This window comes from Ambystoma mexicanum, chromosome 9 (assembly GCF_040938575.1).
Source record: "Ambystoma mexicanum isolate Mex_15411 chromosome 9, UKY_AmexF1_1, whole genome shotgun sequence".
Taxonomy (NCBI): domain Eukaryota; kingdom Metazoa; phylum Chordata; class Amphibia; order Caudata; family Ambystomatidae; genus Ambystoma; species Ambystoma mexicanum.
Window position 1 is genome coordinate 130,075,574 of NC_090931.1, and position 15,840 is coordinate 130,091,413.

At 47.1% G+C, this 15,840-nt stretch overlaps 1 protein-coding gene across 3 annotated transcripts in view; it reads left to right on the forward strand.

Annotated features, from left to right (window-relative positions):
- PIH1D2 (PIH1 domain containing 2) overlaps positions 1 to 9,199 on the forward strand; it is a 109,268-nt gene extending 100,069 nt beyond the window's left edge. For 2 of the 3 annotated variants that reach the window (XM_069614287.1, XM_069614286.1), the window contains one exon: positions 8,383 to 9,199. In XM_069614287.1, coding sequence (XP_069470388.1) covers positions 8,383 to 8,517 — 135 coding nt within the window. In that variant the 3' untranslated portion in view covers positions 8,518 to 9,199. The remainder of the gene's footprint in view (positions 1 to 8,382) is intronic. The other variant, XM_069614288.1, reaches the window with a different exon arrangement.
- Positions 9,200 to 15,840: the final 6,641 nt, after the last annotated feature.

Consider the following 15,840-nt stretch of genomic DNA (forward strand, 5'->3'; position numbering starts at 1 on the left):
CTAGCTAGTCCCCGGGATCTGTCATCCAGGTGGCCAAGACACAGCCTTCACTATTGGATCCAGTTTGTGGGGGTGGATCAGTGAGGGAGATTGGATGTGGAGTCCTCGGGGAGTGGAAGTGGGACACCGACGGGTGGGATGCGGTATCCCTTTCTTTCAATACCTTTTCCCCATCCTACCATTTAGGACATTCAAAACCACTGCCCCGCCCCCCTTTCTGACATGAACACATTTGCACGACACACCAGAGAATGGATTAACACCAGAGACGTTTAACTGACATGTCCCAATACAAGGGTCAGACAAAGTCAAGCAATTGATAAAAATCACACACACCTGACGGTCCTTTCCCTTCCCCACAGGGATAAAAGGTAGAGCAAGAGCGCACAGTACGAGCAAGGCACACCGCACGACACCACAGCTATCCTGACCCGGCAGGAGGAGAATGGTGGCAAATATCAAGAGGCTGACGAGGAGAGACGCGACTTTGCCCTTTTCAACAAAACTCTGCAAACCTTCAGCTGAAATTAACATATGACTGAAGATTATAGTCAGTGTGCTGCAACAGATGTCAATGTTACAATGGTACACGGAGTGTAGCGACGCCGATAAGCCTGAGCTAGGGAAACTCCTGCTTCCATGGTACCGGCCTTGACTCCAGTATAGAAGAAAGCCAATCGGTTCATCACAGCCAGTGAGGCGAAGGGAGAGCCGATAAATCCAGGCTGTTGTGAATGAAAGTCGCAAAGTGGCAAAGTAAGAGAAACTTAAGAGAACTGTGATATTACAAAGGGGAGACCAGCTGCAGAGGGGGATCAGCACCACATGGTTGCGGCTCTGAGAAGCTCTGGTCGATCCCCATCTGAGTGAAACTACAGATACCAGAAGGCCGTAGGAGAGCCGCAAAGACAGGTCAAAGTGGTCATACAGGAGCTCAAGCAAAATCCCTGTACAGTCCAAAGCCTTTGACCTAAGAACTATAACGAAAGCAGGGGAAGTGAACCCCGCCATATGAGAAAGCAAGTGAAGTGAATCCCGTGAACATTGAAAGTGAATGTTAATGTGTAGTTGGCAAGAGTGAACCTGGAAGAGGGATGCTGATGAGAAGGGGGCAAGTCTAAAGTCCCAAGAAACAGTGTGTTGACAAGAGTGAACCCGGCCGAGGGATGTCCACTGGAACTGTTTAAAAAGACATTAAGATTTGTTGAAAGCCATAGTGAACATGGTGGAGGGAGGCTAAGAGTAAAGAGGGGTCAGCGCAGGGAATAGGGGAACCAAGGGTGAAGAATCCTCACCCCAAGTGAAAACAGGAAACAAACTTTCATCTGTTGAAGAAACTTTTGTTTTTGTGGTTAGAATATGTCTGGCACTCGAAGGCAAGAGACTTTCAAGAGGAACAAGACTTGGCCATCGAGTCAACTGTTGATTCATGCGGAGAAGCTTGAGTGTGTGCTGTGCTCCAAGATCCCACCTTACCCTGTGCTTAAAACGTGGGCAAGGGGGAACCAAGCTACTGCATCCTGACATATTATTTGTGAACACTTCTTTCTTTTCTTGAAAACCATCCCACACCATTTTTGTATTAGTTGTAAGGTTTGGCAATAGGTTTCTTAGTACAGGCCCTTTTAATTTGACACTACGCAACTAGGACTGCCTTATTTTCATTTGATGGTCGACACTTGCTCCCATCTTACATTTAGGTTTAGATTAGGCGTTTTTCCAACCTGCATACCGTTTAATAAACAACCTTGAACTGTGATCACTTGTGTCTGTTTTTACTGTTGCCACCATGAGTTCCTTACATTTATCACACTTTCTTTACAGACCACTGCAGGATCATTTTGACTAAAAGTTCACATTTACTCTTGCTTACTTCACTTTTGCTGTTCAGTCACTTTATTGCTTCAAACAATGTAACTTTCACAGAGACTTTCAAGTGGGCTACTTCCTTTCGCCGGACCACTCCATTACTTAGTATCACTGTTTTCACAGCTGTCCTTACTTCAAAGTTCATTCACAGGTCTGCCTTTCTTCACGTCTCATCCACACAAGTGCAGCCTTCACTTGTGATAAAATATTGCTACTTCATTTGCTTTAACACACACTGGCCTCTCAAGTCGCTTGCCAACTCACCAGCTGTCTACGTCTCTTTCTCGGTTTTGCTACTTCCAATTCACAAGTCAAGGTTAGTACCACAGACTTGGCCTCGCCTCCCCAGCTCTTCCGTTTACACAGGAGGGTCGCTAGCATCCTTGAAACACAATGCAGTCTTCACTTTTGGGATCTGGCCTTCTCCACGTGTCTTTCGCGGCCTGTCGGAGACAACGACCTCCACTAGGGAACTCTTGGGGTTTTCATCCCACTGCTCTCGTACCTTGGTCCGCTGCTCTGCCCCAGTAGGTGTGCCTTCATCCCAGAAGTTCTGCTCATACCCGTGTTCTGCCTTGCTCAAAGTGTGTTTTTAGGTGTTGAATTATTCGTGTGAGGAGAGCTAATTGGTATTAGGTGTATGCACTTAGAGTAAAGTGCCTTACTTTGCCTGACCCGATTAACGGGACATGTCCAGAATGATGTGAGAGAGTTAGTCTGGTCTCAGTCACCCTTTTCCTTGGCCCAGTGTATGTGTAAAAAGTGAGGGGGGAGTTGGGACTTCCAAAAATCCTAAAATATAGGATGTGTCAGATAACGAAAAGAGGGGGGGAATACCACGTCTCACCATTGGTTACCTCTCCCCCATTCACTGAGGCCCCTCATCCAGGGGATCCTCCTGCACTGGTCCTCTCCCAGGGTTGGATCCAAAGACTATGGCTGTGCCCTGGCCACCTGAGAGAGTAATCCCCGGGGACTAGTGGGTGAGACACCCTCTGGGTTCTCACAGTACCCAGCCTTAACCCATACGTCATCCACTTGATCTCCCACAATTATGAGCAGTAAACATTTCATATCTCCCACTGCCAAGGGAATTCCTGCTGTTTGCTTTTCAAAGGTGTATATCCATTTCCCGGCCCCGGCAGTAAGGGGTGGGATCCTCTTGATCAGATTGTTCTTGTCCCTCTGAGCCCACGCCACATAATGCAACCTTTCCAGCCCTTTGTGCAATAATGGCATTTGCTTGCCTACTCCTCAACCTGCTTTCTGTTTGCCACTTCCCTTTTTCCTTGCCACCGCCACCCCTGTAAGGAACTCATGGTGGCAACAGTAAAGACAGACGCAAGTGATCACAATTCAAGGGTGTTTATTAAACTTTGAATGCAGGGTGGAAAAATGCCTAACCTACACTTAAATCTGAGATGAGAGCAAGCTTTGACCATCAAATGAAAATTAGGCAGTCCTTGTGGCGTTGTGTCAAAATAAAAGGGCCTGTACTAAGAAAAACGTATTGTCAATGCTTACTCTAAAGACAAAAAGAAGTGTGGGTTAATGTTCTCAATAAAGAAAGAAGTGCTCACAAAATAATAAGTCAGCATGTGATTGCCAGCGGTCTAACTTCCCCACGTTTTTTGCACGGGACAAAGTAGATCTCTTGAACACAGCACCCACTCGAGCCTTCCCAGCACGAGTCGACAGTTCTGTATCAGCTATGAGATTCTTCGATGGTTAAGTTTCTTTTAAATAAGTCTCTTGCCTTTGAGTGCCTGATGCATTCAACAAACAAACACAGCTTCACCCCTGGGTCCCCCTCTTTCGGGTGCCACCCCTCACAAGTCGTATTCAACAAATCAATTGAACAGTTCCTTTCTCAATGAACTTCGGGTGATGACTTTCCATGCTAGCCTCCGTCCTTCGGGTTCACAATTACTTTTCTTGCATTCACAAGTCTTAATGTCTTTTCAAACAATTCAACAATTCACTGTGGACATCGCTCTGTCGGGTTCATTCCTGTCTACACAGTGCTCTTGTACTAATTTTCACCATGCAGGATTAATTTCCCTTAGCTTTCACAGTCATCTATTTATCAAAGACTTTCAATGGTACAGAGGATTTTACAACACCCCTGTATGACCTTTCTTCGAATCTTCCCAAGGCCTTCTGGTTACGGTAGTCTCTACCATGGGGTAATCGCCCAGAGGTTCCTGCGTGAGCACCCACGTGGTGCCGGATGCCTCTGTTGCAAGTCCCCCCCCTTTCTCAATAGTTCCTATGAACCTTTCAAAGTTCAAATTAGCTGCTTGCTACTTTCCATTCAACACATTTCAGTTTCGTATCGACTCTCCCTCGACTCACTCGCTGTGAAGAACCGCTTGGCTTTCTTCTCCTTCGAGTCAAGGTTGGTACCTCGAAGACCAGCGTCTCTCCCCGGCTTGATTATCCGCGGAGGAGGGTCTTGTGTACCATTGTACGCTGCTCTTTGTTCGCAGTCTTATGTTTCCATCTGGGGAGGTTCCACGGGCCTTGATCAGCAAGGGCAAGTCACTTCTCTCCTTGTCCCCCTCTCGGTATTCGCCGTCTTTCACCTCCTGTTGAACTGCAGTGCTGAGTTAGCTCTCACGTCATGCGGTCTGCCTTGCTCGTCCTGTGCTCTTGTGCTCCACCTTCTATCCATGTGGGGAAGGGAAAGGGCTGTCAGGTGTGTGTGATTCTGGTCAATTGCCTGACTTTGCCTGACCCTTGTATTGGGATATGTCAAGTAAACGGCTCTGGTGTCTTTCGTGCTGTGCGAAAGTGTTTGTGTCGGTAAAGGGGGAGGGCAGTGTTTTGGAATATCCTACATGGTAGGATGAGGAAAAGTTGTTGAAAGAAGGGGGATACCGCGTCTCACCCATCTGTGTCCCACTCCCCAAGGACTCCCCCATTCAGGTGATCCTCCCTCACTGGTCCACCCCCAGGAATTGGATCCAATACAGATGGCCGTGTCCTGGCCACCTGGATAACAGATCCCCAGGGACTAGCTAGGGAGACACCGTCAGGTTTCACACCCACCCCCAATGTGTTCTTCAATCGTGGTCCCCACAAACTCTGGGCAAAATCTCTGGTGCCTCTTGGGCATCCTCTTCCTCATCCTCCAACTCATCCACAGTATCCCACTCTCCTTCCTGTTTTCCATGTCCACATCCTTGTCTGACCTTACTGTCCCATACCCTAAACTTTTTGCTCCGCGATCGCTCTCCTTTCCACATGCAAATCCTTTATCGTAGTGCTATCTAATCTGAGCAAAATTTCACCAGCCTTCCACTCCTCCAAGCTGCGTCCTGGTTTGCTCTCCCCTTCTTAATTGTCCTGAAGCGGGCCAGCTCCGCTTGCGTCTCCTCTAGTGCCTCCTCCAACCTTTTCTGCTATTTACTGTCCCTTGGTGCGGTGCTGTTTGATGTTGGCACATAAGAAGGTGGGCCTGTGGCAGACTGGGGCACATATGTTGGGTCTGTGTACCCGGTAGCCGGCCGGGAAGTAAGTGGGTACAGCCCCTCCCTGGGTGCAGGCCGTGGTGCTTCCTCTGGTGCTGTGGCATTGACTATACTTGGGGTGGCACTATCGTATCGTGGGGATGTACACCCAGCGGTGTCCTCTATGTCCTCCATCATCTTCCACAAATCTAAAATTTCTTAGTTTCTGCAGTTGTTTACCCTTGTATTTAACTGCTAGGAACGTGCTCATGTGTTCCAATATCTATCTCTTATTAGTCCCTTGCTTGGGCCAAAGCTGGGGGATCCCCCGTTGGGTCTGTGCCACCCTCTGATGGTGATACTTCTCTATTCTATCATACAACAATGGTAATGCACTATAGATCTACTCCAGCTGAGTCATCGCCCTCATATCGACAATCTTATTTTTTTTTTAATATTTTAATATATGTCACACGCAATATTCTGTGAAAACGGCTCCTGTGCACCACTGAGCGTTGCGCGCTTGGGACTGATCACTGCAAGTGGGTGCAGCCCCTCCAGAGATGCGGCCTGGAAACCACAGTCTTCGCGGGGCTCACTGGGATCACATCAGGGTCACCAAAAATGTTGAGAAACCCCTCAACCCTCACACCAGAAAAAATGCACCCCACTAGGAAAAAGGCCCAGTACACACCTCTTGCAAGGAAGTTTTATTTCCACAAAAATAGAAATGCGCAAGCAAAGACTCTGCTGCCATAGAACATTCAGGCTAAATTAGTACGTGCAACATTTTTTAAAGCACCACAGTGTCATCAGTGATGTAATTTACATAAGGTACAAATCCACATGGCCTGTTGGCGCAAACCTATACATAGGCTACCTGCAACATACGGGTTGCCAGGCCATTGGTCCCAGACCGTCTGTTCACCTTCTTCCACATGGGCTCCTCCTCACGCGTCATCAGATACATTCATGCAAGTAATTGGCAATTATTATGTGAAGAAAAACAATACATTCTCTATCTCTACCCTAATGTGCACCTGGTACTGCAGACAAGGACTAAGCCGATACTTCAAGGCCATATCATTGCACATACTAGTTTGATTCCGGGCACGTTGGCGCCCATCGAAAGCTTAGCGTCCTCGTTTTAGCGATGTTGTTTTATCCCTCGCAGCACCTCGCAGCACAAATCACGTGACCTATGGTGAAGGCAACTGGTCCCTGCTTTTTTATCTTTTCTGATCGATTGGGGGTTTAACAATTTTGTGGTCGGTGGTCTGGAACTGGCTGGTACCTTGGAAGGCTGGGGGTCGTGGGATCGGGCCTTTGGGGGCTTTTACTTAGACCTGGTACAGGGAAGGTTGGAGGATTATGCTCTCCTTCTTGTGGGATCGCTTTTAGTAGAGAGCTCTCAACACTGGAACTCACTCCCCCCGAACCTAGGCACTGAGGAATCATACTGGGCCTAATACCAAAGACCTCAAAACTCTGCTGTTCACCTAACTTTGGACTGGCCCACACATGCCCGAACAGACTGAAGCAGCCTAAACATGTTTACTCGAAGATGTGTGTAATATGTATCTTCTCCTAAATGTATTATCATATGTAACTAGTTGAAACAGCGCCTTGATGCCTCCGCATTACAAATGCATGCTAAAGCAGGATGCATTCCTTCTGGGATACGAAATGTTGGCAATATGAGACAATTAAGTGTCTATGAATCTCCGCAGCTCTGACCTTCCTCATCGGTGCCCGAGCTACGACCTATTCCTGCATGCATATGCTTTATTTCTATGTGTGTGGCTTTGGCCTGCAGCTCTGGCTTCAGCGCAAAACTAGGCCTTGATTCCAATATGGCTGCTACTATCTAACCTAGCGTTTGGTTCCCCGTGTATACAAGAGCAAAAACGTACACCACCCTCGTCGTACTATGGCCCCTATAAACACCCCCTGCCCTCTGTAACCTCCCTGAGCCCCCTCTGCACACTCCCTGACCTCTGGCTCATCCTAAAGCACTGGGCGGCCTGGGACGATCGCCCCCCCCTTCCCAACACTATGCCACCCTGCTTTCTAGTACCAGAAAAATGCTGTTCAGAATGCTACGTGGAAGGTAACCTGCCATAAAGTTGAGTCAAAAGAATTCGATCACTAACGGAGGATGAGAAATGTTGAATATGTGGCATAGAGTAAGTGAAAAAGAAGAATTTAGCAGACAGTAATCTACCAGAAAGAGATGCAAGAGGGTACCTTGTATTCATGTAGGATCCAATCTCACCAGGCATTTCTTAGGAAAAAGGGATTTCCCACATTTTTTAATCTAGTGAAAGTTTGCGAAAGAAGTGTTAATTCTATAAAAGTCTTGAAGGTTCAGAGTTGTCTGCCTAATAAAAGTAATGGGTGCAAATTTGATATTGTTTGCCGATGTGTGTTTTAGTGTTAAAACAGGGAAGAACTTGTAGTCTTGGTGATGGGGACCATCCAGTAGTAAGGAAATGAGGACACCGGGTTGAGCCAGATGGAGGTTAGGAGTTGAGAATGTAGATTTAGTTAATATCCGAGTGGATAGTACGACCAACAAGCTGTGAGTTCATTTCTGTGGTGTTTATCTGTTTTGGGCTATACCTTGTTAATTGTTTTATTTATTATTTTTTATTATGCATTTTTAGTTCATTACAAAACTTTAAGCACATCAAATAAAAGAGTAAACATACAAAATTCTAAAAAAGAATAAAAAAGATTTCATTCAAGTTTATACAGAATCGGCTACCAAATCAACGACGAGTCACATCTTCGATTGCTCATATAAATGAATCCTTGTTTCATCTTCTCTAGGACTGATTCAGCATGTCTCCTGCATTTAATAATGTCCTCAAGATAGACTTTGCACCAAGAGGCCATCTAAATGGAAGCTTTGTGCTTCACAAATATCCGAAAACGTATGTGCTGTTGAAGGCCGTAGAGCGGGAGTACTTTTCCTTCGTGTAGAGTTGAGTGGTTGAGAGGCGGCTGTTGGATTATCCTAGAGCTGGAAGTCATGTATGTTTTCTTCATTTTGTTTCAGGAGGACGTTCTCCTTGATGCTCCGGGGAAGTACAGACTGCTGTTGGACCTACCGCATGCCATCAATAAAGACGCTGCCACGGCGCAATTTCACAAACAAAATCACACTTTGCTTGTCACTATGCCAATATTGTAAGACCTTTACTTTTACCACCACAAAGGTGTCCCTAAAAGCTTCAGGTCTGAGACATTTCTGATTGTTCACATATATAGTTTCAAATCACTGTAGTTTTATATTCTATACCTGAGCAGAAAAGCACCTCCAGGAATATCTCTACAGCATGTCTTACTAGGGAGCCTTGACTCAAATTAGTGAGGATTTCTTTGCCCTCATACACAGTCTGCCTGACCTTTCCCTCTGGCATAAAAAAGAGAAGCATGATTTTTCTTGCCATGTTACATTGTCTAGGCGGATGGCATTGTGCTTTCCTATGCGAATTCCATGCTGGTTTGGGCAGGCACTCCATTGGGTAGAGTTATCTCACAGAACTAAAATGTTAATTGTTTAAGTAACAGGTTTGCATTGAAGCCTTGTGACATCTGATTAAAAATAGAAATAATGTAATAATGTAGCAGTGCCCAGATTGTTATACCACAGTATTGCTCACATGAAGGACTAGTATATCCTGAAAACAAGCACCATGAAATCAACAGCAGAAACACATTACCTTCAGATCCTGACATGAAGGTCTCTTCTTTTGTATTTATTGTATTTTATTGTGGTTTCATAAGGTGTCTTAGTGCAAACAAGATGCTTCAAAGCACATAACACCAAAATGTCCAAGTAGTGTAAATAAATAGGGTGATTGTTCACAGTATATATTTTTTTCTGAGATCTTTCTGTTTGAGGCATTTACAGAGAGGTAGGGGGGAGATTATATTTGGTGGTCCCCCCACACCACCTGTTTCCCTATGCTTCTAACCCTATCACAATCCCCTCCCCACCAGTTTTAACCCCACCCCCATATATATTTTTTAAAACATTGTTTTTTTTGTTCTTATGCTTTTGTTATAATTTACCTCTCTGTAAACGTTCTCGTTATAATTACTGGATACAATATTTTGCACGTATTCATTTTGCATTATATTTAAGGCAGTTTCTTACATTAACACACCATTATTAAAACTAAAGTGTGAAAAATTGTTCGTCTCTTTAACAGTTTAAGAATGTCACCCTCACTTTTGTGATTCAAAGAAAGTTGACATAATTCGGTTGTCTTTGTGCTCAGGGTTGTTTCTAACCAAACACCTTTATTCATTTATTGGAAGCTAAAATGGTTTCTTCCATTTATTAATTCTAGATACATATCAGCATCCACTATGTTTCTCAACATTCGACTCTAGTCTCAAGTCTTTCTGAAATGTTTAGGTATACCTGCGGGCAATGGGAATCTTTCATTATATGGCGAATTGTTGTTGAAGTCAAACACACACAGATGTTGAATGGATATCCTACATTGTGGGCTGTGTCACTCCACCAGACACTGATCAGTATCATTGGCGATGAGGCATTCTCTGGACAGTCTTGGGAGTGTAACAAAGTGGCCTGTTCTAACCAGATCTCTGAACCTCCAGAGGCTGTGGGGAACAGAGTTTGCTCGCCCACTATGTAAAGCTCTCCCTTGTGAAGACTTCCTGAAGACCCATCACAAGTCAAGTCTAACACAGAGGGGAGAAGCCTTTATTCGGAGAGTGTTCACCCACTGAAGGTCACATGAATGGGAGTTCATCATTGAGCTGCCATGGAACAACTGTCCTCTGTGTGGAGGTCTGCACACCAGGACAACTATTCTTGCTCCTCAACCCCGGGGCACTCACCTTTCCTCTCCAAGCTTCGCCTAGAACCTGGGGAGAGAATCTGACAAACATGACAGATCCTCAGGCAGAAAAGGCCGTCTTTGGCCTACTCAGAAAAGGTGGTACAGCCATTTAAACTTTTGCTCACCATTGCAGATTGCCTTTTTACACATATGCTAAACAGGGAATGAAGAATCAGAAATGATGAGAAATCATGAGCACATGTGGAGGCCTGAACAGAAACTGGGTATAACCATTCCCAGCCCATGATTCAAACTACCAGGCGGAAATCTCCCTTGAGGCAAGAAACAGCTAATAAGGAAAAATATCCATCCTATGAAAGTGCAAAAGTTCAGATATGTCCCTTCCTTTTCCTGTTTCAGAAGCAGCATCTGGATTGCAATGTCATCTTTCTTGTAACACCAGCTTACTTAAGGAATGTGTCCCTATTTTCTATTTTCTCTTGAGTCTCGGGACGCAGAAACATGAACACACGTGGTACAATCATGAGACACGGGACAGAACAACGAATGCGGCTAGGTGTATGATGTGGGTCAGTTAACCTAAAATATGAGTCTTCCCGTGCTTCCTAAAGCTTAAGTAATTCACTTCTTTTCTTATATTAATGGGTAGATTGTTCCAAAGACCTGCAGTAACTGTCGGGAAGGATTTGCCTAGGCCTAGCTTACGATTATACTTCGCTACCACAACTTTGTTTTGGTCAGCCGATCTAAGAGAGCGCCCCTCTGAACAAAAAGTACATTGAATCTTTGTTTTGGTTTAAGAGTCATGGGTATCTACATGGTTTCCTCATAGTGTTAGTTGTAGTGCAACCTGAGGAAGGGAATGCTCCCAAAACATAGTATATGGACCGATAAAGTCTGCTAAAGAACCATCTGAAGAATATGTGAAGCAAAATACAATCGAATGATATAAACCCATCTGTAGCTGGCACATCATACGTTGATCTAGTGTTTGTGCTCCCTCTCTGCCCGAGCATCCCCGATGTGGGCACCAGTCTAGTATTGGAAGACATGCATTGTCATCATGTTTGTTTTGCAGGAATGTCGCCATCACACTAAGGATGCATTGTCCTTAAAGAGGTAGGAGAGATGGTCACGTTTCGGCTCCCTGAGGATTTTGACAGACCTTGTAAGGTATCGGATGGCCAGGCTGGAGGGTATAAAATCATGTTTGTTATTTTCTATGTTTGCAAGTTAGTAGCATTTGTCCATACCTTAACAAATGTGTGAGCACAGCAGCAATGCCAATCAGTGGACCAGACATAAAATTCAACATTGCGTTGGTGCTTGCAGAAGGAACCAATCTATTCTCTGCAAAAGAAGCTATTAAAATAGGAAATTATTTAATAGTGTTTACATTGCAAACTGGGTCTTTTTGAAAAAATATTGTTCCATGTTAATTTCTAACAATTACTTTGTGTATTTTGTAGTCATAATAAGAATGCTACACTTATCTTAGTGAGCAAATAACATAATAAAAATCTAGAATAACCCTATAAATGATTAAAGGTTATCCTTCCATGATGCGCTGCCTGGTTCACACTTGTTTTTTTCTTCCAAATTACCGTATGAGTAAGGGAAAGGGGACAGACAACCCCAATGTCAGTTCCTGGCTGTCTTGCATACAATTAAATAATATTTTGGAAACCTAAGAATGACAACAGAGTTCCCCAGCATGATGTCTGGCATGGATTCACATGCTCATGAATATTTCCTGTCGTCCGTCCAGGAATCCTCCGTAAAGGAAAAAACTGTTTCACTTTCATTTACAAACTGTATTTCTCCTCTAAACCAATCACTGAACTTAAGTTTCATTGAAGATTCTAGAAGGCCATGAGGCCTACTCCGGACCATGTCGGGGGAGAAGAAGGAGGGAAGCTCCCTTTTCAAGCTGTGCTCCAGCTGTGGACTACAGAACGTGTTTGTAGAGGACAACCACCTCCAGTGCCTCTACTGTCTCCAACCGGTTCACAGGGAAGTGGATTGCGTAATCTCCCTCGGGTTCTCCAAACAAACCGTGAAGGATCGTCAAAGTAGGCTGGCGACGTGGCTCAGCGCCAAGGCCTCTGCCCAGTGCAGAAAGAAGGGGCATGCCTCACCCAGGACCGGTCGGTCCAAAGAGCAGGCTTCTAGGTCCTTTGAGGGCGCTCCATCCATGCGGGCCCAAGACAAGGACAAGCACAGCGAGTCTGTTTCCATTTGGGGCGCCTTGCAAATGGGTCCAGCGACGGGCATAGGGCACGCTCCTCTTTATCATCTGCCTCCATCTCCAGCCATCGCTCTAGCTCCTCCTCGAAGAGGAAATCGGCTAACCCGGCAAAGCTGTGGAAGACAAAGGCGCAGGAAAAGGTGACTGACTTACCCCAAAAGGCCCAGGCAGCCCATGTGAAGTCGTCGACGATCGAGTTAGTGGCGGCCGCCCTCTTGAAAACCAAGGGGGCTGAACCAGCCAAGGTACCTATGGCAGTGCCCAGAGTATCCGTGCCACCGAAACGGGAGGCAACGGCCAAGCTGGTGGGGAGGACACTGGAGAAGAGGATGCCATCCCTGAGCCCGAACCAGACTCCTCGGGATACCAAAAAGGGGGGGGTTCCCTCAACTGTACTCCAGAGCACAGATATTTCTTCCTCCGACAAGGAGGACCAGGCGTCGGTACACATGATCCAGGAGGCCGTGGGAGAAGATGCCAATAGCAAAAATTTCGATGTGGATGACGGAGGTGGGCCCCGGTGGCCCAGGACCAACCTCCGGAAAAAAAGAGGAAGTGGCACACTATGCGGTGCATCAACCTCCACACGTGCCTTCCCCCCAAGAGACACATAGACGGACACAAAGGCCACGGACAAGGACGATGACATGGCCACGGCGGGCGGTTCACCGCAGCCAAGGGCTTCCCCCCCAGACGAGGTGGGATTGTTCCATACCATGGTCGCCAGAGCGTCAGAACTCTTCCAATTGACTTCAGAGGAGATCAGGAAGGAAGGTTTCCTATATCAATGATGCAAGGCCAAGAGGAAGACTATCTTGGCAGTGCCTCTCCTGGACGACATTTGGGAGGAGGGCCTGGCTTTGATGAGAAACCCGGCAACGGCAGAGGCCAAGAGGGATCGGCTGGAGAAAAAATACTGGGTGTTTGAGTCCGTAACCAAGTGCCTACGTTCACAGCCTTCACCGGAATCAGTGGTCTTGGCAGCAGCAAGGATAAAAGTCGTCTAACCCCTCGTCTTCCTCCTCCGTCCCTCCAAATAGTGAGATGAAGAAGTTAGATGCCATGGGAAGAAAGGTAATCTACTCAACGGCGTCACCAATCAAGGCAACAAACACCCTTTCAATCCTGGCCAGATAAGATAGGGAGTTGTGGTATAAAATGGCCCCACTGCTGTATTTCCTACCTGACAAGCAGGTTGAGGCACTTTCCATCCTCCAGGAGGGGAGGTGGCATCGGACCATGCCATCATGGTGCCCCTGGACATCGGGGAAATGAGATTCCGACAGATGGGGAACACTGTCTGCCTCCGACCATCGTGGCTGGTTGAAAGTCACCAAATTTCATCAGGAGGTCCAGACGAGGGTTCTGGACATGCCCTTCGGCAGGGACAATCTCTTTGGGAAGGCCGTCGACGAGTCATTGCAGGCCATTAAGACGGACACTGAGATGGCTCGTGCCTTGGGTACTCTTCAACACTGCCTGTCCTTTCGTGCATCTGGCAGATCGTTTGAGGGTTTCAGCGGAGGGTCCTCTCCGTACCGTCAACCCTCCAAGTCCATAACCCAGGAGGCCTATAGAGGCCGTTCCAAGGCTTTTGGTGGAGGGTGCCCAACATGGTCGCTCCCAAGGGAGCATGCAGGATGCAAAGCAAGATTGAACCAGGACGTCGGGCCCCCACCCATGCACCCCTTTGGGAAGCCAGCTGGCGAGCTTTGTCAGCGATTGGAAGAAGCTCTCCACCAACCAATGGGTGCTGGATATTCTCGCCCACGGCCACACTCTAGAGTTCTAGCAGAAGTGTCAGCAGATACCTCCGATGGTCAGGCAGGAGCAGCACATCCCTCAGCTCCTACAGGAAGTACGGGCCATGATAAGAAACGGGGCGATAGAGCTGGTTCCAAAGCGACTCCGGACTCCAGATACTTCTTGGTAAAGAAGATGTTCGGGGGCTGGAGGCCCATTCTAGACCTGCGGCATCTCAAGAAATACCTCAAGTCCTAAAAATTCAGGATGGTGACGTTGCAGCACGTGCTCGGCCAACTGGAGAAAGGAGACTTCTTGACATTGCTGGATCTGAATGATGCATAGTTCCACGTCTCCATTCACGTAAAGCATCAGAAGTTCCTGAGCTTCATAGTACAGGGAAAGCACTACCAATTCAAGACCCTCCTGTTCAGACTGAAGTCCGCGCCCATGGTGTTTACGAAGTGCCTGTCATCAGTGGTTGCCCATCTGCATCTACAGGGGATACACGTGTACCCGTACCTCAACGACTGGCTCATCCGGGTCAAGTCAAGGGAAGTGCCCGTCAAATACAGAGATGACCGTCTGACTGCTGATGGATCTGGGGTTCCTTGTCAACTATCCAATGTCCTGCTTGAAACCATTGCAGAACGTGCTGTTCCTGGGGGCCAGACTCAACACAGTCTCCTGCCTGGTGGCTCCCTCGGGAAGAGAGGATAGCAGCCCTACTAGGCAAGGTGCAACTGCTGTTGGCACTGAAGACCGCCACAGTGTGGACCATCAAGTTGTTGTTCGGCATGATGTTGTTGTGCATCTACCTAATCCGGCTCTGCAAGTTGCGGATGCGACCCATTCAGGAATTCCTGGATGCTCGGTGGATCCAGGTGTCTGGAAGCATCGCAGACAAGATTGCTCTCGACGCCTCTATCAAGGTGCATCTGGTGGCTATCTCCCGCTACACTAGGTCTCCAGTCCGGTCTTCTATTTGGTCCGAGTGTCTAGTCAAGGAGTTCCTGTTTCGATAGTTTCCGCCGGAGAAGGCACCTTCCCCGGTGTGGGATCTCAACGTGTTGTTGACGAGGCGAATAGGGGGCCCCTTTGAGCCTACGCATCAGGTCCCTCTGAAGTTCTTCTCATGGAAAACGGCTTTCCTCCTGGCCATCACCTCTTCCAGAAGGGTGGGTGAGATCCAGGCCCTGTCCCGCAAACAGCCTTATCTGACTTTTCACAACACAAGGGTGGTGCTGCGGACGCACCCCTCCTTCATGCCAAAGGTGCAGTCGGAATTCCACCTCAATGAGCCTTTGGTGTTGCCTGTGTTCCGAAACCTTTGTCGCCAGCTGAAAGGACTTTGCACTTGCTGGTTGTGGCTCATGCTCTGAAGTTCTATGCAGCACGCACAAAGAGTTTCCGGAAGACGTCTCAACTATTCGTGAACTTTGGTCCTGTGACCCATGGGAAGGCCTTGTCCAAGGCTTCCATCTCCAGGTGGCTCTCCGGCTGTATCACACAATGTCATTGGTTGGCAAACCGAACGCTGCCTGGCCATTCGAGAGCCCATTCCACCACAGCGATCGCTGCATCTACATCGTTCCTGTCTAGTGTGCTCCTACTGGACATCTGCGGGGCTACGTAGAGGTCCATGCACACCTTCACAAGGTTCTACTGTGTCAACAGGGATTCCAGA